Here is a 22,779-nt window from a genome sequence, read left to right on the forward strand (position 1 = left end):
TGTTTTGAGGCAGTAAGTCTTTCATGCATTAGGCACACTTTCAATGTTTTCCAGTAAACCCTGATGTTGCTACAGCAAGCCAACATGCAAGACACCAAGCCCCAGCAGCTACATGGAATTAAGCCATTGTTCATGTTATCATTCAAACGTGCTCTGATCCCTTCTGCGACAGGTCCAGGTCTGCTGGGATTAAGGCTAACATGAAGTTGTCAATTTTTAAACACTAGAAATCACGAGTAAATGAAAACTCAACAGCATACAAACATTACTCTTTATTTACGTCCACAGGTAAAACATTTTCACAGATCTCTTAACAGCAATATTAGATCAACTTGTAACTGGAAAAACATATAAATAAAGAGAGACAGTAAAAATGCACACTAGGTAACATGATTGTGGTCTTTTACATTTGACAGTCATTACCGCAGCAGGATTTTACAAACTCAGTCCACATCTTCACTGATTTCAAGTTCTCCAAATGATCCCTAGCTCTCCGAAGACACAAATCACAATAAATTAACAAATAAATAGACCACTCCGAGAAACCAAACAGCCTCTTGATCGTAATTTGCCATCATTCTCGAATGATCTGCCATCAAAAGTTTGTTTAATGTGGAGATATGGACTTAAGCTTGTGAATCACACATTGGCAGTGGTTCAAAGGCAGTTCAGTACAGTTCACAACAGATCTGAGTTTGTTTTGGTGCTAATAAAAGGTGTAATTGTTGAGCGCTGCTGTCTGAAACATTTATTCATCGACACAGAACTATTAAAGCTCAGGATATTTAAATTTCAGTTGGAAATGTTGATAGCTGCCAGGCATCATGCTTTTGTCATAATTTGCTACTGTGATTCTCATTTGAGTAAGTTACTATCTAGTTTTCACTATTTAACTTTGTCAGTAATTCAAGTTAAGAGGCATACAGGTATAAAAACAAGCCAAATTTGCAGCTAAATGTACGTGATTGAGAGGACAAAAGTGATGTGTAATTTAAGCAGCTCAAGGTCATTAACATGGTGACTTAGTTAAGGCAACATTGCGCACAAAATATACTTAGAAAAAAAAGTTAAAAAAGGGATATTTTGCTCATTTACATTATTTTACATGGTGATTTACTTCCTTCATACAGCTAGTTGAAAAGACAACTTTAATATCCAATTGTCAAACTGCAGAAAGCTGTTTTATGGTGTCAGATTTGCAAGTAAAAACAGTGATGGAGTGTGAATCCACTTTCAATTCATAACCTTTAACAATTACATTGTTCAATGCCACATTTTTCCTCCGAATCATCATACAGAAAGGACAAAAAACAAACGAAAAACAGGTGCATCCAAACTTCAACAGTCAGAGAGTTGTCAATTCAATGAGTTTGGAAAATTTGAGGCTAAAGTTTGGGGTTTCACAAAACTTGTTTGAAGGGCAAGAAGAACCTAGGTGAAGAACCCATTCCATTTGGGAGCAAAACAGAATCTTGTGTTGGATGCATGAGCTTTTTTTTTTTTTTTTTTTTGCTTTCACAAAATTGCATCATTGTGTGAGACAGAACATTTAATTATTGGACTGTTCTAGAGGGGGTGACATCACACAAAGTGTGAGGGAAGGTGATGAACTGTTCTAAAAAATGTCTGACTCGTCCTTACAGCCATAATTATCACTCTTCACAAATCATTTTCTCCAAGGCTGTCTTTGTCCGGTTTCTTCTCTCACACAAGGTCACTCTTTAAGAACAGAGACTCACATTGTGCACCATGACCCTCTGTATGACATCAGTGACCTGCCTCAAAGACTCCAATCTTAAGTGGGATCAGATTTTTCAGGAGGGAATCTAAAAAGCAGATGCTTTTGTACTCACTATATTTCCCACATTTTTGACACCACTAACAATTTTACAAATAATTTCATAGGAGCTTTTCTCATTCGGTAGAAACTATGCAGTTACCATCACCATAGCAACCTCTAACTGCAGTTGGACCCTACCAGCTGATCAGAAAACTTCTCTGATGTCTGTTCTATGTACCAAACGCTCGGCTGACATTGCTGTCAATCTGACATCTTTTGACTTGTATTTTACCACAAACACATGAATTCATCGTATCTAAACGGGTAAAGAGCTGGAGTCATGGATGGAATCAGTCTACCCTGTATATGAATGCATTGCTGCTGCTCTCATTCACAACACATTATACTCACACACACACAAATTCAGTCAAACACTTGTTCATGATTCTCCTAAAAATATTAAACATGTAGTGCCTCTTGACATTTTCATTATATCTCAGGAAATATTCCATGGCCCTGTGTGTAGGTCTGCATTCTCTGAGTGCACCTCTACTATTGTCAAGATGCTCTTTCTTGCCCTGCATGAACACTTCGTCCAACTGGATATTCCCACCATTCACTTTGGTTGACTGGCAGTAATCCAGTTGCAGCCTCTGAGCTATGTTAGGTTTTGAGTTGCATGTTTTTACACTTGACTTACATAGTGAGTACCATCGTCCACAACCCAGTGCCCGTAAGTGTCATCTGCAGCTATGTGCAGAGCACTTCTTTGGATAACCTGAAAGTTAGAAACAGAAAAATAAATGATCATTTTGGTCCACAATTAAGGTGCACTGTAAAAATTGACTACATGTAGGAGATAAAAAGGATTTAATAATGATTTGATATTTGTTACAAGTGGATCTGCAGCAGATTTTCCTTTTAACATTGATTTGGAATTAAACATTGCAGTATATCTGTACATGATCTGTGTTTGTGATTCAGCCATGACAACAGACTAGTTGGGTCTTCTGGTTTCAATTCTTCATGACTAAACCTTAATATAAGTTGTTATCACATGTCTTCATCGGTTAATTGATGTCAGAAAACATAGCTGCTATTGTCCTCAGCTGAACTTACATTACAAGTACATCAGGCAAATACGTAACGTGGCGTTCACACTCTAAGAGTGCAGCAGCTCATTTAACATTCTTTCATTCACCTGTGTGTTCTACAGTGTCTTGAGATCACTCTACCCACTCCAATCGTTTCAACAACATGATCATGACTACACATTGATTTCATTTAGCCATTTTATTGTGTAGTGAAAAAAACCCAAAGCCCTTCCCACCAAAAAAACCATTGCCTTTGATGTAATGAGCTTTTCGTTGTAACAACTGACAAAATGTACTGTACTCAGATCTGATAAGTTCTGTCGTTTTATCAGACTGCGTTAAAATATCAACTGATCAATAGATCAATAGGTTCTTTATTGCTCCTGTGGCGAGGGACGCAACTTCAGCTTGTTAAAATGGAAGCACACAGGCTGCGACAGCCGTGTCACCTTGTGTATGTGCTGGCGCCTTTCAGCTGTTAGAGTGATCCCTGAAAGGTGGCTATGTTTAAAAGCAAGATGTAAGTCAAAGGAATAATGAGCAGAAATATGAGGAGATGTTTGGAATGTGCTCCATGAGTAGACGGAAATACGCCGTCAGTATTGTTAAAACAGCAAAATTAATGTTCAATTCCAAGAATTAATTTCATATTTCATTCCCCATATGACATTCCCCTTTTCTTCTGCCAACTTACACATAAAACAAGTAACTTTTTCATTAATTGAACTCATTTACTCAGAACTCAGTTTGGGCAGATATGTTGTGAAAATTGGCAGGCAAAAATAAATTCCTATAATTAGTTATGAGTTATTTGCTGCAGTATTTTTCTCCAGCCCAGTGTCAGACAAAGATTGTTGATGAAGACAGGTTTCTTGGCTTACCTGTTCATGGTATTTCTGATTGGGGTAGCAGGGCGCCTCCCGAGCCGCCATGTTTTTCACTCGAACTGCTCCCTGCCTATCAAGGGAGCGGGACCTGGGCGCTTTCAGTTGACTGCGCCGGTGCCATGATTTCAGCTGTTCGTTCACCACTTGTCGTGGGAGGCCACTGGAGCGGTAGTGTGGATGGTCCCATTGTGCTGGGGAGGGGGAGAGTCTGATATCAGTAGGGAGAGGCCTCTGGGCTCTCTGCAGGGGCACAGGAGCCTCTTTGTACCAACAGTCGTATCTGTTGGAAGGAGAAGGAACCTGCTGGACACAATAGCTCCGCGGCATGTCCACATCCGGCGGGTACACCACTTCATCATTGTAATAGGCTTTGTGAATACTGGGGCTGGACTGGTGCCTGGGATTGTGGTAAAAGCCAGTATGTGGGAAGGCTTGAGTTCCATAGCTGACAAAAGGACCAGAGTGCTGGAATGCAGCAGACTGATATTGTTTGGTTAAGTCACATGGTGATTCCTGACGGGGGGAGCTGGTATAGGACGCAAATGAGTGTTCAGAGTTGCTGTCTTCAGAGCTGGCATGGTTTGCATACTGCATCAGAGTGGGAAGAGTCTCTGGTAAAATCTTGTATTCTGTAAGTCGCCTCCTCGGACCTCTGGTGCGACCACGCTCCTTCTCAAGGCCAAATGAAGATTCAGGGTTGGACAACCTGAGCCGAGAATGTAAGACAGCAAGTTAGCCGCTCAGCAAAGACACCGGACAAACCCAAACATGTTGATACTGTACTCCAGATTTCATAAAACAATATCTGTAACAATCTGCAGTTGACGTTCTGTACAGGTTCCATTGGTACCTGAGGGAGAGTTGCCTGTGCACACGCATCTCTGGGGTGGTGGGCGTGCTGTTCGACTGGCTGCGGCTCAGTTTCAGATGAGAAAGTTGAAGCTGCAGGGCAGAATGTGGCAAGCAGGCCTCCAACGGTGGCAACATGTTGGTTTTGGCTGGACTGCTTCAACACATGCAGAGATATTTTGTGTCATATTCTGTCACTCAGTTTACGTTAACCCTAAAAAAAAATGGTTAAAATTTTGTGAATTAATAGCAACACTTATTCTTGATAGTAGCATCTGTTATTACAAATAACAGTAATAAACTGAACATTAAAAATATGACAAATATTCAGTGAAATACAGTTGAATGAAAAAAGAATGGTGGCACAGTGGTGCAGTGGTCAGCGCTGTCGCCTCACAGCAAGAAGGTTCCAGGTTTGAGTCCCTGCTTGGGCATGGGATCTTTCTGTGGAGTCTGCATGTTCTCCCTGTTCCTGTGTGGGTTCTCTCTGGTACTCCAGCTTCCTCCCACAGTCCAAAGACATCAAGAGAGGACGAGGCTGATTGATACTCTAAATTGACTGTAGGTGTGACTGTGAGTGTGAATGGTTGTCTGCCTCTATGTGTTGGCCCTGCGATGGACTGGCCTCTCGTCCGTAGCTGCTGGGATAGGTTCCACCCCCCCCCCCCCCCACGACCATTAACAGCAATAAGCGGAAGAAAATGGATGGATGGATGAAAAAAGTTTTTTTTATATTGTTTTGATTTGCCTCTGACACATTCTGGCTGCAATACTGGGTAAACCTAAGCAAATGTGCACACCCTTTATCTGTTACACTGTCAAAGACTGGATTCTTTATTCCAATAATCAGTGAATGATCAAAGTTAAACCTCAGCGCCATTCATTTTATCATAGTTCTGTCAGTTCTAGCTGTTAACCGCTGTTTCATTAATGCAAAAGCAGATGGCACTGTTGCACATTTAAGAGCAACACTTACACCAGTTAGCGAGAGTATAACAAATAGAGGATAAGAAGGCTGAAGTGACCGCAAGGTGTGAGACCTTTTAAATTATTTAATCATAACATAAATTACATAATGTATTTACTGTTAGGTGGAAGGCAAATGAAGAATGATCCAAAAACAAAAGTAGACAAATTAGTCCCTCAGCTGTCCAAGTTTGTCCAAATTTCATAAAATTGTCACAAACTTGGCTTGATACTAGCCAGATAAACAGCATTTCATGCTGTTTACAACAATCCCTGGAATCATACTCTGCTTTTGCAAACTAAAATAATTGAGATACAAAAAATTTTTCATGATGGATGGCCTCCATTACCTGGTCTTGCTGGAGGACCGTGACTTCTTGCTCTTCTGGTATGGCTGGTCGAGGCTGGACTCTGTCCACGGGGAGTGTTGGATGGGAGGAGAGTCATACACGAGGCTTGAGTTTAAACTCAGCGTCGAGTCAAGGCTGGGATGTGGCGACTGGCTTGGGGTCAGTGGCAGGTTCAGTGGAGTCACAGATGGTGACGGGTAGGAGCCATCGGCGTGTGACTCTGATGACACAGTGAGTGCTTGTGAGGGATCTGTCTCTCCTGGATACGGGAGTCCTGAGGACGGCTGTGATGACTGGCTCGCCACTTCTAGAAAATAAATTGAGCATATGGTGCCTGCAAGTTATCCACAGATCCTTAACAGTTTCTCCAAGTAAAGGAGGCACTTTCAGATGAGAAAACATAAGCATTGAGGTTTTACTGATAAACATCCTCAGCTCATATATTACAGGTCAAGAGACAAACATTGTGTTTTCTACTGGTAGAAAACTGGGCCCTTACCTTCATCTTGAACTACAGAATCAGATAAAGAGCTGTCATCAGATGTACCAAGATCTGGAAAATCAAACAGGAAGTGAGTTTTACATAAAAAAAACTCAGTCACTTCATTGGTGCAAACCTATATCAGCCAACAATTGTTCAAGATATATTAACATAATTACAAATGAAAATTTCAAGAGCTATTTTCTCAACTGCCCAACTGGCTGGGCTCCTCTCACCTTGTTGTGTAATATTAAAAGCTGGCAGTGGTGATGCTCGGCCGTGCTCCAGCCGCAGCTGGAAGGCCGTCTCTTGCAGCAGTTTGAGTTTCTTCTCCTCCCGCTTGCACTGCTGTAGCCGGCTCTTTCTAACAGGTTTACTCAGGTGGCTCTCTTCACAGAGCTTCCGTGCTGCCTCGTATATCTTCAACTGGAGCGCTAACTCAGCATCCACAGAGTTCAATTCTGACTCCTGCATAGTTTATGACAGATAGAAGAAGGTTTATGTACTGTGTCAAAACCAACAGTCTTTCATTCAGTCAGATGATGCTTCTACCTCTGTTCCTTGAGGGATGCTTTGTTCGTCAAGTTTAAAAGCTGCTCCGATGCGTCTGCGAATCAGTGGAGGCTTCTCCCCAGGCAGCAGAGGATAGTCGTCTGACAGCCGGCCTGTCAGCTCCTAAACATGATAAAGAAAATCACAAATCAAAACCGTTCACAAAGCCACTTTTAAACCAATTACATTGTCAGAGGACAAACTTGCTTAAATGTTGCCCTCAAACAAAGGGGAATTTTCACACACTAATACATTGGTTTTACTTATCATTTCCAATAAATATACCCACTTCCTCTTGGAAATTAGTCAGAGATGTCATTCAGCTTGGAAATGATCTACTGGCATCTAGTTCAGTTCTCTATGCATGTTGAGGCATATAGTGACTGTTGCACAATTGTGCTTTTCCTTTCACGGCACATTCTTTACATCTCAATCTCTGTCCATATCAGGTATCCATGTCCAAACCAGACCTGCAGCGTGACAATGCATGGTTAATGATTTCATTAGAGAACAGTCGTAAAAACACTGGTCTCTTTGAGTCACTCCAAGTCAGCGACTGTTACAGACGGATCAAAACCCAAGACCGGCCAATGAGCTTACTTGTTCTCTTGTCACAAAGAGAAGGGAGAGGCATCACGCCTCCAATTAGTTCACCTAAGCATGTCCCGACAGGAGCGCCCAGCCCAACTGTCAACAGGAAAGAATGATGCGTCCTGGGATTTTACCCTGGGGCACCCACACATAGCAGACACTTCCAAATATGAGCATGTATCAAATTTGAAAATTTATTGTACTTTGTCAGGCATTTTTCTATTTGATCTTTTTTGCAGAGATAGTAAAGACTGAGAGAGGTAAAGACATGTGACAACAGTCAGATGCTGGATTCATTTCACTGGCTTTAGAAAGCCCTTGATAAACCAGGACCAGTTACTCACAGCTTCCCGGATGCAGAGTTTCTTCAGCTCCAGGATGCAGCACTCCAGCCGGTCTTGGAGTGACTGATGCTTGAGCTTCATGGCCCGTGTGTGTGTGGTCACATCTTTTGTATGTGAAGTTGGACTGTCTGAACCTACGTGACAACAGAGAAGCAAATTAACTTTTTGGCACAATAAAGCATTATTGGTTTACTAATGAAAACCATTAAGTAGCCTTCCACAGCTGTCCTTCATGTCATGCCTCCTACTCTCTTTAAAATGGGGATAGCCAGTTTCACTGGCCATGCATCAATAGCAGCCGATGTTGTCCTAGTTGATTGCCACAGGCCAACAGGCAGACAAGAAGGAAATGGCAAATGTTTTTTCTGCTGACATAAAAAGATACACAACAAACCACCCGTTATCAATCTAACTGTTGAACACTTCTGCCCACAATTTCACATTTGGTGTGTACCTGTTCAATGAGGATAAGATTCTCTCTTTTGACCAGAATCATGCAGACATTTCATTTATTTATTAATTAAAAAGTAAAAATATGTTGGTAAGAGCCCAAAGTGATATCTAATGAAAATATTCAACCTGCTTGATTGCCCTTAAACCAAGAAGGCAATTAATTTAATGTGATACAGTAAAATACGGAGAAAGCTGAATCGGCAAATACATGGACTAAAGCTGAACTTTTCATTCAGTGAATGTAAAAAGGTCAGGTGTTTGTTTCCTGTTGTTCTTTGGAACAAAAGCATCACTAAAAAAACAATACACATGGCCTTAGAGGTCAATTTGTTGGGTGCAGCTAGCTAAATGTTGTGTCATACAATTTCTTCTGGCATACTCAAAACATTCTTTATTCAGACAGAAAACACGCTCATCAACTCTTGAAATCACAATGGACAATGAAAACACACACACCAACTACACCGAGAATTAAACATACATCTTTTGTTTTTATTGTTTTCATTAGGGACACTGAAACTGTGCTCAGGATCTCTTCAACTGTCAACAATGTGTGAGTGTTCAACTGGCGCTGTCTGTCGCCTTGGTGACTAATGACATCAAGATTAGTCTCCAGGCTGTGGGAGTGGCTTGGGGCTAAATGCATTGAGAACCGCATACCTTCAGAGATTATTAACAGAGTCCCTGCAGGTACTGACAAACATCTGAGGTGTGACAGGAAAGAAGTGTGGCGTTACTACAATAGAGCAGAGAATTCCTCTTGCAAGAGTGACAATGTCCCTATTCTTTGCCGACCGACATGTTCTCATTGTAGAGAACAGACATCACGTGGCTCAATTAAGGTGCAAGGAATGTCAGAGTGGCTAGAACTAATCAGAACACAACAGAGCGTAGCAAACACAAGGCTTCTTACATTGGCTGCTGGTTCTATGAGGCAGCAAAACAATAACAACAACAAAATGTGATGGCCTTTAGTAAAGGTCGATCAATAAATTGTCAATGTGTTAGTTTGAGCATGTTTCTGAAAACTTCCAACTCCTGTCATAGAGGACTAAAGACAACCTCCTGACCAGTGTGTTTTTGTATTTTGCTTCAAAAAAAAAAAGAAATAAGAAAAAAAAAAAAAAAACTCGCTTGCCCTGTCCAATCCAACAGTCCACCGCTCATCTAAGCTGTAATATTTACAGAGTATTAAACCCATAAAAGGGGGATAGTCTCCTGAACTCCAATTTTTTAGTGGTCATATAAATGGTGCTTTTATCATGTGATTGAGAATTACATACCGAGCCTGAATCTTAGCAGCTCATCGCTTAAAAGCATATTTAGCATTCTGCATGACACAACTAGCAAGCATGACCGATCCAATAATGGCTCTGCAGTATAAAAAAAAAAGGAAAGAAAAGAGATGAACCGTGTCGCATGACGACTAATTTTGAGGACCGAATTTAATAGCTGAAGTACAAAATTAGCAGCACAGTGGAAGACGTAGATGAAGAATAAGAGGTTATAACTGTGTCACTGCAGCTGAATGAGTCATTAAGTTATGCTACCACCGCATCATGCTACTTGCACAAGGCCCTCTAAGTGTTTTTTAATGCATTCATTCATTTGAGACAGTGCAGTATCAACACTGACTACCACACATTGATTTTCCTTTATTTACTATTTTAATTTAGTAAAAATCCATTGTTGAGCTGTGCACATTGTATTGATTTATGCCAGCTCTTCCCTTCATGCTCTCTTTCTCACTCACACTCACACTCACATACACACACAAACACACACCTACACGCGCACACACACACACACACACACACACACACACACACACACACACACACACACACACACACACACTTTTGACCCTGTTCAACTGTTAACTGATTTCCAGGTTTTAGGACTCATTCCTGCGCCACACCTTATGAGTAATAAATCGTATTTCTGTGCGTTGTCTTGCAATTTGTTGTGCGCCAACACACACAGGAGAATGTTTGAAATGTAGCCTAAACAAGTCCACCCATGATGTTGAATGAATGAATGAATTGTAACAAGTAGTGAAATTAAATAATTCATCAAAATGTGATTTATGACCATTTTTCAACTGTTTTTTCACAATAGTTTATTAAAATTAAGCATGGAACCACACTACTACTTCTCTGTATCGAGAATTCTTTCAAACAGGCAAAATATGGACACGGTAGCATGGCAGCTGATAGTGGTCTGATGGTGAGTGTATCGCTGTCTAACAGTATACGACTACTTTCTTCCAGTGTTTCAAACAGAGGTATGAGGCTGAGAGGTTGGTGGCACTTGGAGTAGCAAAACCTGTAAAAGCAATACAAATGCTGTGGTGTTTCAAGTTCAGTTGTTTCAAGCAAAAGATATGGTGCCATATATGACCACAGTTGAAGTAATTCCTGTGTTTTTTCTGTGTTTTGTAACCTGAGCATTCCTGTACAAAATACGACAGACAGAGAAAATCATTTACCTGAATGAAGGATGATCCCACTGTCAGTATCACTAATCTCTCCAGTACCTTCCATGAAGATCAGTCGAATCACTTCTTGTTGCTGTTCTTCAGTGGAGCAAAAATGCACAATTGCTGATCACCATGTCCTGTAACACATCATTTCAAACCATCAGTTTTGAACATCAATCTCAGTCACAATTTTGCAGGATATTGTGTTTAACTTGCTTTGACAATTCAAAGAACCAATGCCCTTGCTGTGTTCTGAGCTGCAGCCACAATCTCACATGGCCAACTGCATGAAAATATCACATGGCGATTGTTCTCAATTGCAATCAATAAATAATTTTAAAAATTAGGTGCACTCTGAGGGCACAAGCTTCAGCCAAAGTTCATGTAATTTAGTAACAGTAACTGTATTTCCAGAGGAATCTTAAGAAAATCTCCAGCAACATTCATATTTTCAGAATTAGAACCAAAACATTAAGATCCTTCATATGAGTTTTGTGTGGCGAATGGAGGTAGAATCCTAAAATGCCTTTAGAGAAAAGTGTCTGCAAGGTAATGAGTGCACTGACAAACAAGACAAGATGGATGAGCCTCCTGATGCCAAGAATTTTACCACAAGTGGTTGATTGAGGGTTCACATAAGCGTGTAGAGCCTCAGGGCTAGCTAGCGTTAGAAAACATTGTAGACTGGTTGTTGATAAAAGCAAGCGTCCGAAACTGGTATTGGTGTTCATCGAGGATTACAAGCGTGGATTAACGGGGAGACTATTAGACTCTAATGAATCCTCAGTAGATCATATTATTGCCTCAATCAATGATTCTTTATGTTTCCTGGCTTGTGCAGGGATGAAGCTTGCAACAATTTACTGATTGTACTTTGGCACACATACTCTCTTGCCTTGTAACATTAAGATATGGTAAACTGTGTCACATGACATTATGGTACATTTTCTTTTTTTTGGTTCATTTTTTTTAGTTGGACACTTTCTTCCTCCTCTGTTCTATTAGTAGATCTTGCAACTGAGTAGCAGAATAATGAAAGAAATGTCCTAATTCACAAACATGTGTGTTTAAATGACATTGAATATTATCTTAATTTAAGAAGGACGAAGGGGACAAGAGATTTCTCAAGTTATTTCTTTGGATTCATGGCTACCACGGCATATATTTATATTTTATTCATTTATTTATTAAAAGCAAGTTTTTGGAATGGAGGTGGTGACACAATTTAGCCTAAGATGTTAAAATCAGATCAATTTATCCTTGAGTCCCTGATCATTTGTGTCAAATTTAGAAGGAAATCCCTTGATGTGCTCCTGTGATATAAAGCATTCACAAGCCAGAACTGTTTGAGAGGTCGCAGAGACCTTGACCTTGACCTTTGACCACCAAAACCTTATCAGTTCATCTGTAAGTCCAAGCGAACATTTTCAGGAAACTGAAAAATTCCTTCAATACTCAAACATCCCATTCCCAAATCTGTCTGAAGTCCACAATATCTATCATTCCAATTTTTTTTATAATTATATTCATTTTGCTATTATCATACATCGTCAGCAACATTCAAGAGACAAAACAGATTCAAGTACTCAAACTGAGAGATCAGTGAGTCTTAACTGTGCATGATGAGTCGCTGCACGAATGAGTGGTCAAAATAAACAGTCTGATCCTACCAGCAATAACACAAGCTTTCCAAAGGCTATTGCTTACTCATGTCAGCTTTTGCTTGGATGATTCAGTTGTGACGTGCCACCTTGACCCTGCTGTCAGGTGTAGTCATCGTCGCTCACAGCCTGAGTTAACATGGAGGTTGCCAAGTCTAGGGTGTTTCCTGTTTGTTAGTCTCTGATGTGATATGATGACATCACTGTGATAAGAGTCTCACATCTAATGAGCCATATATTCAGCCAATGTCAACTTGAAACCCTGGAACTGCTGGTTAGATTATTAACTAAATGTTGCAGTAGCTGCATTCCATCACACAGGGAGGGTTCGCCTTGAGTAGCGGCTTCCCTACAATAAATGTTTCGAGAAACAATTTGACGAGGTGACTTCATGAGATACAACATGTATACAAGGTGGCTGTTTGTCTTTTCCAGTCACAGCTGGACATTCAGAAACACTTGTGCTTCCAAAACATCTCCCATTATCACCCTGGCTGATCGTGACACATGCTGCCTACAGCTCATATGACTGTGAGTGACCCTTCACACCTCCAAATCAGAGATAAGTGGCTGCTGTGTTTGACAAATTAAACTTAAACTGATTTTGCACACCAAACTAAAATAGCAACACTGACCAGTGCTAAACTGAGTTAGTTTGAAAATAAAATGTCATTCACACTGCCCTTTTGTCAATGTGATCTCAGATATCCTGTTAAAGAATTACAGTTGTTGTCGCTCAACTGCACACGTATGAGGCCGTGCTTTAAAGGTAACAGAAACTGACATACTTTGATGTGCTGTTGATGCTGCTTTTCTGATAATATTTAGTAGTGCATGTTTGTTCAGTATACTTTATTTTTGTTGTATTTTTTTTAAATGGTCAATCTTAGGCAGAATAGTACCACCAAACCTTTTCCTGTGGAACTGATAAGAACTTAAGGTAGGAACAACCTGCCCAGCTTCCCTTCCGTGAAGGTACTAAAACTCTACACTGCAAATCACTAGCAGAGGGCAGTTTTTCCTCCGTTAATGTAGTATAAAAAGATTCACAACAAAAACACAGCTTGAATACAATGTCGCAATAGGAAATATAACAGTACCTTATACAGATGAGAATGACGGACAAAAGCATTGAATAATGAACAACAAATGAAAAACATACTTACGTCCTGGAAAAAATCTCAGAAAACGATTAAAATCTTTGGAGTGAGAACAGTCCCTCAAGAGTTGCCGATGTGATAGGAATTGCACAAAAAGAAGAGCCCTCTAAGCTGTTGAGAGTCTGGACAGGAATGAGAGACTCGCCCACTAAGAAAGCTCTGCCTGCTGGAAAGGAGTGGCCACGTACGGAGGGCTGAGCACTTGAGTCAGTATCATATAACTCAGCTCGCCCGTCTGAGTTTGAAACTGTGTCAACAACAATGGACGAAGACAATGACAGATAACTTTAATTTCACCCTCTTATCAGTGATGGATGGGTGGTGGAAAACAAACCTGACTTAAAAGGAAAGATTAGAGGGTAGGAGAATACACAGCAGCAGCAGGATCTTTCTATTATTGATATTTGCTCATAAATTAGTTGTCAAACTCCTAACAGATTATGGCTTTCATTCCTGGTTACAAAAGTTGACAATTCAATTGTGTTCTCACAATGACAATAAATGTGTGTTCAGCTCCTTCAAAGATGGGGTATCTGTTTCACACGTCTACTGCCATCTCCTGGTTGTTCAAAGGGCCAGTAAAAAGGGATTAGAGATGATCAACACAACAATTAACTCCTTAGATGATCATCAGAGGAGCATCCAAAACTTCACAGACTTCCACACAACCGAGGATTTTGCCTCTGCTAAAAAGAAGGAAACACATGCTGGTGGGATTGTCCGAATGATTTACAGAGACCCAGAGGCAGCTGCTGTGCAACTGCATGGTTCACATTCATTCTGACGCTCAATATTCAATCGGCTTTCCAGGAATGTTGGTGCCCAGACACACCGAAGAAGCCCCAGCAATTCTCAGACACCCAAAAAGCAGACCTCACATGACATATGGCATCGGTAGAGCAGACGCTGCAGTGAGATGTTTGATTCAGTAAATTCTACATTTAGCTTTAGCCGTGTGAGAACAGCAGGCCACATTTTACAAATAACAGCAATGCAGACAAAGCTCTTCTGTTGTATTTTGCTGTATTAATTGTAGGCAATGATATCAAATATACTACAGATACTTGCATCACAGACGGACGCCAATACATATTTTATGTGTTTAAGCAAATTCTGTACTTGTCTAGATGTGACATTGGCAAATCGAAGTCTCCAAGGCAACAGAGCCAAATGAATTTAATACATGGAAAAGCAAAGACAACCATCTATAAAGTATGCAAACTTAAAAATACTGGCCAACAATTTTTATTTACTACACTACAATCACGTTCCTAAAATTATATGTAGACCAAGTATAGAGTCATAAAGTGGGTTTGTGAGTACTGGCTGTGGAGAGGAACAACATTAACATCCTAACTTAGGGTTAAAAAAAAAAAAAAGCAGCAGCAGCAGTCTGTGTAAACAGGCTGCATGCCAACTATTTTGTGAATCTAAAATCAGATATAAGAGAAATGCTGTCACACAAATGGATGATCAGCTCCTCTGATCATGAGAAACTTAGATTAGATACAGAATTGCAGTGGGAAATCTGTTCAACCACATTTAATCCTCTAAACTATTCAAGTGGCTGGTTCAACCACTTCCCTCTGACAACATTAGCCCAGTGTTACCAGTTGGTGGGTGTCAGGGGTGATTTTTATAAACCGGCAGTCCCACAGAGACAGAGAGGGGCCTTTGTGTAGGCTACCCAGCAGCTGGTTAAACAAATTCTTTAAATGTTCTCGAGTCATTTTATAAGTGTACAGTTGTACTACTGGTGCCAGTGTGAGTAACAATCAGCTACCAGGCCAGGCGGCAGATCTATCAGCCATTTATTCTTTACTGTGTTATCTTGCGGTTCATCCAACAGATGCTAATAGATGGTGTTGTTGAATGATAAAGTTGCACTGATATACCCGTCTTGGTCCCCTATTTTGAGTCCATATGCTGGTGGTGACTACAGAGCATTATACATCTCTGCTGAGTGACATGACAAATGCATTATGTTCCCTGACCACCAACTGTCAGAAATCACTCAACTGATCAGTATAAATTTCTTAGTGACGATAAGATAGAAGTACACTGTTTGATTCCAACGCCAAAGACATGTTGAGTGATGCAGGAATGAGTCCTAAACCCTGGATATAAGCTGGCATTGTTGACAGTCCAGTCTCCTTGTCTCCAAGACAATGGGCTTTCAGCTAAAAGTGTAAAACGGTCTTTAGTTAACAGGATCTTCAAATATCTTTAAGGTTTTGTTCTACTGCATTAATTGTCAGTCAATACAACACTTACTTTTGAAGATTTTATGTGTTCAAAGAGAGATTGCTAACCAGTGGCTAAATAAATTACAAAGAAGGTTAAGGTTATTAAACGTCATGCTGAACAGGCAGGAAAAAGTTAAGAAGTGTAAAGCTTTGCTTTCGTCATGTTAAAGGCATGCATACGTGGTTTAATTCATTCATAGCATAATGCAAACTCTTTATTGTTATTCATGCATTTCATCAAACCTTTTTTCTGTTCTGTGTGTTGTTTAAGTTTTTCTATTCAAGATATCTCTTTGTTTACTGTGTGAAAAGAACCAAATGAATAAGAATTGTAGTCGATCTACAGACTATAAGGATTTAAAAGGCAAACAAAGCAGGCAGCCTTCCTCCTATTACTGACTGATACCCATCGTCACTCTGGCTCCCGCCAACACCACGCAGAGCTCTTTAAAGGCTCTGAGTGAGTTTAAAGAACTGAAATGAAAACTGTACCTTTGGAGATGTGGCGTGTCTGACATGAATTACTTAATCATGTTTGATTCAGTTTGTGCACCACCATGAAAGTCAAGCCCTAGCGTGCAGCTGAGAGAGGAAATTCACACACCAACTCTATTTACATTCCACAAGAATATTACCCACAAGGAAGCTTTGAAAGGGGAAAAAAAAAGCTTACACTGCTTTATCATGATAATATTTTTTCAACAAAGCTACACTATCCTAGGTGTAACTTCATACATTTGGAACCTTTAGAACCTCAGGAACAATTTTAAAAAATCAGAGTACATGTTAGTCATGGTTGTCCCATCAGAGGGTCAGGGAGGTTTCAGGGGTAGAGCCACCTCTGTCCTTTGCCCCCAGGTCATTGCTCAGGAATGTGAAGACTGTGGTTATCACAAACCAATTTATGGCCTTTTACATGGAGCAGAAGCAGAAACACTGAATATGAAACATAGAGTATCATATGCTGAGACAATCTTTACAAATTTTGGCTTCATGCTAGGCAGTGTCACACCCAACTGTGTCTTGAACATTAACTGTTCCTCCAAGGTGTGTTTTCAATAATGCGGTGTGCATTTCTACGAAAAGCGGATGTTGCAAGCCAAATACTTCTCTGTCCATGTGATATCTTTAGACAGTCGGTAGTTCATGCTTTGCTTCTCTTTTACAAACTTTTCTTTTTATGAAGCCTATGCATATGTAATAAATACATAAAATATATAATAAAAACTAACTACTTTTGTTTACCATCATGTTACTGTTCGTATTTGTGTAGTTACGCACTGTGACACAATGTTATGCTGCTGTAAATTTATGTCAACACTGAAAAGATGTAAATAAAGCAAACAAATCAACCAGTGCAAATTTTTGTCAATATCTCAATTAAAATCCCATCTGCTGGCTCAAAAGTCAGAATTATCATTGTCGGTCTTGAAAATCTCCCATGGGAGAAAAGAAGGATATCCCTACAGTTACTCATCCTTTCACCCGTGGTTGGTCAGCTGCATGAAAAGGATGAGGGGCCTCGGCTTTGAGGAGTTTCAAAGTGTAGAACCTCGCTTTAAAAATGGCTTTTTCTCGAAATGTTTCAACCCATTACTCGCATGTGGGCATTTCAAGAGACAGTGATTTAAACCAAATTGAAAAAACAAATCATATCCCAATGTAAACAATGTTTGTTAACAACAACAACACTGTGCCATCTATTTTTGCTCTTACCTTAGTAGCTAAGGCTAGTTAGGTAGCTAGCTAGCTAGCGTCGCCTCTTCTGAGAGCATACAGTCTGCGCTCCATCAGCTCGCATTTTCCAGATTGGAGCAGGAGGATTGTTTCCGTCACACTGACGAAAATAACAAACGTCACTAAATCCTATGACAAGGCTATTATGGTCTAAACGAGAGAATAAAGTCAAACGCGGATACTTCCAGGGTGTTTTACTTCCCAAACACAACTTTAGTTGGAGAGCCTTTGAGCCCAGCAGAGTACAGAAATGTGTGGTGCTTTCAAGTGCTGTCCAAACTATGGAAACCTTACAACATCCAGTATTTACTATGGTGATTGATGACTCGCGACGTGTATGTTAGCCATCAGAAAGAAATTTACAATTACTCGAAATGTATTAGGCTAATTAAAACATGGAGTAAGTAATTCTGATGTCTGTTCTTGTCTTCTTAGGTGTAGGGCTAACCCTTCTTTAAAATTTTGATGTATATGTTTCTTGCTAAAATATGAATGAATGGTTTAATGGTTTGCATATCATAAGTCACATTCACGAGATGAGCATAGTTTTTTTTAAGGTTATAAAGTTGCACTTGACGGACTGTTTTTTTAAAAAAAATCAATATAGTATGGTAAGTTACGGACTAAAAATGGGTTACTGAACGGCTCACAAGCGATCCACTTCCACAGCTGTGCGGGAAGTCTCCCGGCAAGACATTGCAGGTAAATCTGCAGTTGGCTCTGGCTAGAAAGCGTATTTAAAGTTTGAAAAAAAACAAACAGAAACGAATTCTTTTGTTTGCCTTAGCTGACAGCATACATTGGAGCCCTGTATAGTTTTGTCTCAGCCTCCGGAGTGATCCAGTGTATTACATAAACTCCTAACCACGTGATTTCCCACTCAAAGAGTCCATCTTTCCACCAATCTATAATTTAAAAAAAAACTGAGAGTTTAGATTACTTTTACATTTAGGTATTGATAAAAAATTATGCATACACACACACACACACACACACACACACACACACACACACACACACATATATTAAAACCTTTCATGCATATCCTGAACTCATGGTTTCCCCATGAGTGACATTTGTGTCCTGAAGGGGCTGTTTAAGTACACATTTTTACTCTTTCTTGTCTTTCTCTGTTTATATCATGCTGGAGTTTCAGTTACAGCAGGACAATTGCAAGTTTTGTAATAGTGAAACCTCTTAACCTCTTTCTTGGGGGGGGGGGTAAAACTAAAGGGATACTACTTAAAGGGTTGGTAATGAACTTTCAATGTACTTTCGTCTAGAATGACCTTTTTACAGATTGAAGACTTCAGTTTGAAGTCTTAAGGAACACAGAAACCACAGCTACCCACAGTGCATCAGGGGCAGCATGAACTTGTGTGAATGTATGTGTTTGCAGTGAAAAGTAACAGTATGTTCAATCATTCCTGGAAGCGCAGGCTGATGAGGACATAGCAGATATCCCCTCTGTAACAATAGGGAATTCATGAGTCATAGTGTTTTATATCAGAAGCAATCTAAACCAGGCGTAAGTTATTTGTGATAAGAAAAATACATCAACCTGACCTCTGACTTTCACTTTGAACTACCTCAAAGACGAGGAGCCTCAGAACACGTTTAACATTCATTATGATCGAGGTTAAAATCCTCCTTGACATTTACTGTTTGAATTCACATTTACAAATAGCACCAAGGACCACACTTGATTTAATTTGGATAACCTGAGTTGTGTTGAATCTGTTTTACTTTGTTTTTGCAAATCCTGGAGCTGCGATGGTGCTGTGATGACATGGTTCACTGACTCACCAGTAACAGAAACTGTTTTATGGCTCACTTGAAACATTCGAGCTGAGGTCTTGTCACGTCTGGCAAGTCAGTGTTTGCAAAAAAGACATACAGTATGGTCTCTATTTTGGATTTCAATCTGAAAATCCAATTTTACTTTTCGCAGTTGAAATAAAGTAGGAATCTGAACTGTTCATTTTTTAGATTTGATGCAATTTTGAATAATGGATTTTCATAAAGCAAGTTGAGTTGAGGCAGTTTCAGGTTTATGTGCATGTCATTTGGTTATTCTTAAATATCTTACAATGTCATACAAAATCTTTACTAACTCAAAATATTTACAATATTTATTCGATAGCGTACGGACATTAACAATTTTGTTTTTTTCCAAAATTCACTTCATTTGAATTAGGCAATTAAAATAAACGATTCATCGACTTCTGAAAAGTGACTCCGCATGTGTTAATGTGTACAGAACACGTGAAGACAATCACCCAGACACTTTGCAAACTCACTTTTATGTTAATGAATAGATTAATAAGTAACAAGCAGCAGTCGCCCATTTCTGTACCAGGAGGTATTTGATGTACACTAAGATGGTGAATGTAAATCTTTTCCCAACATAGTTGGACTTAAGCGAGAATGAAATACATGTATTTTGTAATACAAATATAAAATACCTCAAGAGCAAAATACTTATTCAAAAACTTGGGGAAAATGTTCTGTGCATACATTTAAAAAAAATAAACGGAAAAAGGAAAAGCGCAGGCATATCATCTACACAGCATTTTTATGCAAAATTAGAGTAAATGCTATTTTGTCTGTCAATCAAACATCAAGCAGTCAGTTTTATATTGACAAAATACAAATTATCCTCCGTCTATGTCAAACTTTCCACTAAAAGCTTGTGATTCTGTTGAAACACGACCGTGATCAACAGCTCATCCAGTCATCGTGCGGGGAATTCCTGACACTGAGGGCGCAGACCAACTATGACGACTGATCGGGTCGTCTCACCAGTGACTGAGGAGCAAGTGGGCGTTTGAACATTTGAACTTTCAGTCACTCACTTTTCCCTCAAACTGAGAATAACTTTGATTTCTAAGATGCCACATGCCTCATCCCATGCCTCGTCCTGTGAGTCCTTACACTTAAAACCATAAAACAGCTTAGTGAACAAGCGGCAGTGTCGTCTTTCTCCCACGTTCCAGAGCTCAGCTGTGTTCTTCACAGGTTTGTGGCACATTTAGGAGCATTTGCTGGTTACGCCCATCTCTTAAGTATCTTAATATTAACTGAGTACTAATTTCTCTTGATTCGTGTTGTGCTCTTGTGTTTTTTTTTTCAAACTTTTTTTTTCAAAGCTAACTTGTGGAAGTGAAATGATGTAAATTGACAATTTTTGTTATTTAAGAAAAAACTAACTGTAAACTCCTGGGATTACCTTTGTGAATGAATGTATTCATGACAAATCCAGGAAAATATGCCAAATATGTTGTAAATGTAACTTGCCATTACCCCAAAACTTCAGATTTTTTTGCATAACAGCATTTAATGATGTCATCCCACATCAGCGGACAGACAAGGTTCAGGTTGTGTTTAAAGACTCAATTTCTGTTATGCAACCTCATGTCATTGCACCCGATTGGACACATTATGTGACCTTAGAGAGGACCTTTTCACCGTAATAATAATACTGCAATACTTGGTTTTAATGAGTGGAATTATCCTGACAGCTAAATCCCCTCAGTGATTTATCATTCATTTCAAAGACATACAACAAAACACTTTTGAATTTTTTATTTTAATACTTCCATCAAAGCAGTTCCTTACAAAAGTGTTCATGCGGCAGTTACTATTAAATGCAACTTACCTGCTTTTTGTTAGAAAAGAAAGAAATTATGCAACAAATCACTGTCAAGATGATATTAAGACCAGGAAAGTTAGGAAACTATGCAAAAATGCTACAGAGATGTAAAGAATTTCCTTTGAAAAACAGTCATTTGTTGAACATTGAAAATAACGGGCAAGTGACAAAACTTAACCTCTTGACATATACAGTTGTCTTAGATCATATAATTACAAGAATTCAGTCACTCAGTATTTCAGATTTAAATATGTGCTCATAGTTTATCCAGTAATGAATCAAATACCTATCATTATCAAGATGGTTTAACAATTTTTCCACACTTTTTCTTACTTGCCGTCCAAGCTAAAGCTAAGAGTCTGCCATCTCTCAAACACTCAGCTCCGTCTGAAGCTATGGTTTCCCACCAGTTGTTCTGAGGCTCTCCAATGTGCCAATATTGGCGAAAGAAGCTGAAGAGTTGTGGCTCTGCTGCATCAGTGGCCACTTGGTGCAGTTCTTGTACAGGATCTTAGCTTGTTGCCTGAAGTGATTATCCAAGAAAACGTAAATGGCTGGATTCACACAGCTGTTGAGGAAAGCTAAGCAGCAGGAGACGAGGAGCCCGTTTCTTTGCCAGGAGAGAGTATCACAACTCAGATCAACTTGTAAGAGCTGCGAGCTGATTATGATAACTTTGAGGATGTTGAAGGGGAGCCAGGACACCACAAAGGCCACAATAATAGAAATGACCATCTTGAGGGAGTGTCTGCGGCGGGCCTCAGCTCGGGGGTTTGCAGCAGCACAGTGTTTGTGGAGGTGAAGGACAATGTGGGTGTAGCACACCATGATGATGAAGACTGGGAAGACAAAAGCCAGGAACGTCACGGTCAAGCTCAGGCCAAGAAAGAAAGGTGAGCTGTAATCTTCCTGACAGGCCAACCGTCCGTCTGTGGACTGACCAACTCTTCGGCACACCAGGAACGGAATGCCAAGAATCAGGGAGCTCATCCAGACTCCAGCACAGGTGGCACAGATGCACCCACTTCTCCTGAGGTTCCTGGAAGCCATCAGTTTCACCACGGCAAGGTAGCGGTCAACACTCATGCAGGTCAGAAAGAAGATATTGGAGAATCGGTTCACTGATATGATGTAACTGCTCAGCTTGCACAGAGTGACACCAAAATCCCAGGAACCGTATCGGCTGGCAGACACAGCCCACAGAGGCAATGTGAGGATGAAGATGAGGTCTGCCAGGGCCAGGTTGACCACAAACGTGTCCACCAGCCGGCCACCCTTCCTACCTTTGCATCCCACAACTGAGATCACAAAAATGTTGCCAAAAAGTCCCATGAAAAACATGAGGAAGTACAGAATGGGCAGAAAAACATTGGAGCCTTGGAGGAGTGAAGTGGGACAATCCACGAAGATGGAAAAATTAGTGAACTCATCGTTGGTCGAATTCTCTGTGTAATAGTAATAATCTGGAGGATAATCCGTGTAGGGCTCCATTGTGAG

General features: G+C 40.1%; 2 protein-coding genes across 5 annotated transcripts; both read right to left on the reverse strand.

The window, feature by feature from the left end:
* Positions 1-1,488: 1,488 nt before the first annotated feature.
* On the reverse strand, positions 1,489-17,858 carry inavab (innate immunity activator b). Of its 4 annotated transcripts, none has more exons than XM_086199011.1 (10): positions 17,610-17,858; positions 10,836-10,963; positions 7,895-8,028; positions 6,960-7,082; positions 6,644-6,875; positions 6,426-6,479; positions 5,927-6,233; positions 4,612-4,767; positions 3,756-4,467; positions 1,489-2,558 (listed from the first exon to the last, which is right to left on the reverse strand). In XM_086199011.1, exons 2-10 carry the CDS (start codon positions 10,888-10,890, stop codon positions 2,466-2,468), a joined length of 1,866 nt encoding a protein of 621 aa, XP_086055137.1. In that variant the 5' UTR covers positions 10,891-10,963; positions 17,610-17,858; the 3' UTR covers positions 1,489-2,465. The 4 variants fall into 4 exon arrangements, with proteins under 4 accessions (XP_086055137.1, XP_086055139.1, XP_086055135.1 ...); XM_086199013.1 differs by lacking the exon at positions 17,610-17,858 and adding an exon at positions 13,654-13,775 and having other exon boundaries at positions 4,612-4,764; XM_086199009.1 differs by lacking the exon at positions 17,610-17,858 and adding an exon at positions 13,654-13,775.
* Positions 17,859-21,247: 3,389 nt separating this feature from the next.
* On the reverse strand, positions 21,248-22,779 carry gpr25 (G protein-coupled receptor 25). The gene has a single exon (XM_086200713.1). It carries the CDS (start codon positions 22,771-22,773, stop codon positions 21,676-21,678), a length of 1,098 nt encoding a protein of 365 aa, XP_086056839.1. The 5' UTR covers positions 22,774-22,779; the 3' UTR covers positions 21,248-21,675.

Source organism: Aulostomus chinensis, chromosome 3, assembly GCF_037954235.1.
Source record: "Aulostomus chinensis isolate RoL2024-O1b breed Wild chromosome 3, RoL_Achi_v1.0, whole genome shotgun sequence".
NCBI lineage: Eukaryota > Metazoa > Chordata > Actinopteri > Syngnathiformes > Aulostomidae > Aulostomus > Aulostomus chinensis.

Coding starts and splice junctions, on each gene's coding strand:
- inavab (XM_086199011.1), bottom strand. CDS start 10,890: ATGGAAGGTACTGGAGAGATTAGTGATACTGACAGTGGGATCATCCTT. Junction 6,480..6,643: donor TTTTAATATTACACAACAAG/GTGAGAGGAGCC, acceptor TTGATTTTCCAG/ATCTTGGTACATCTGATGAC. Junction 6,234..6,425: donor TTCTGTAGTTCAAGATGAAG/GTAAGGGCCCAG, acceptor TTTATTTTCTAG/AAGTGGCGAGCCAGTCATCA.
- gpr25 (XM_086200713.1), bottom strand. CDS start 22,773: ATGGAGCCCTACACGGATTATCCTCCAGATTATTACTATTACACAGAG.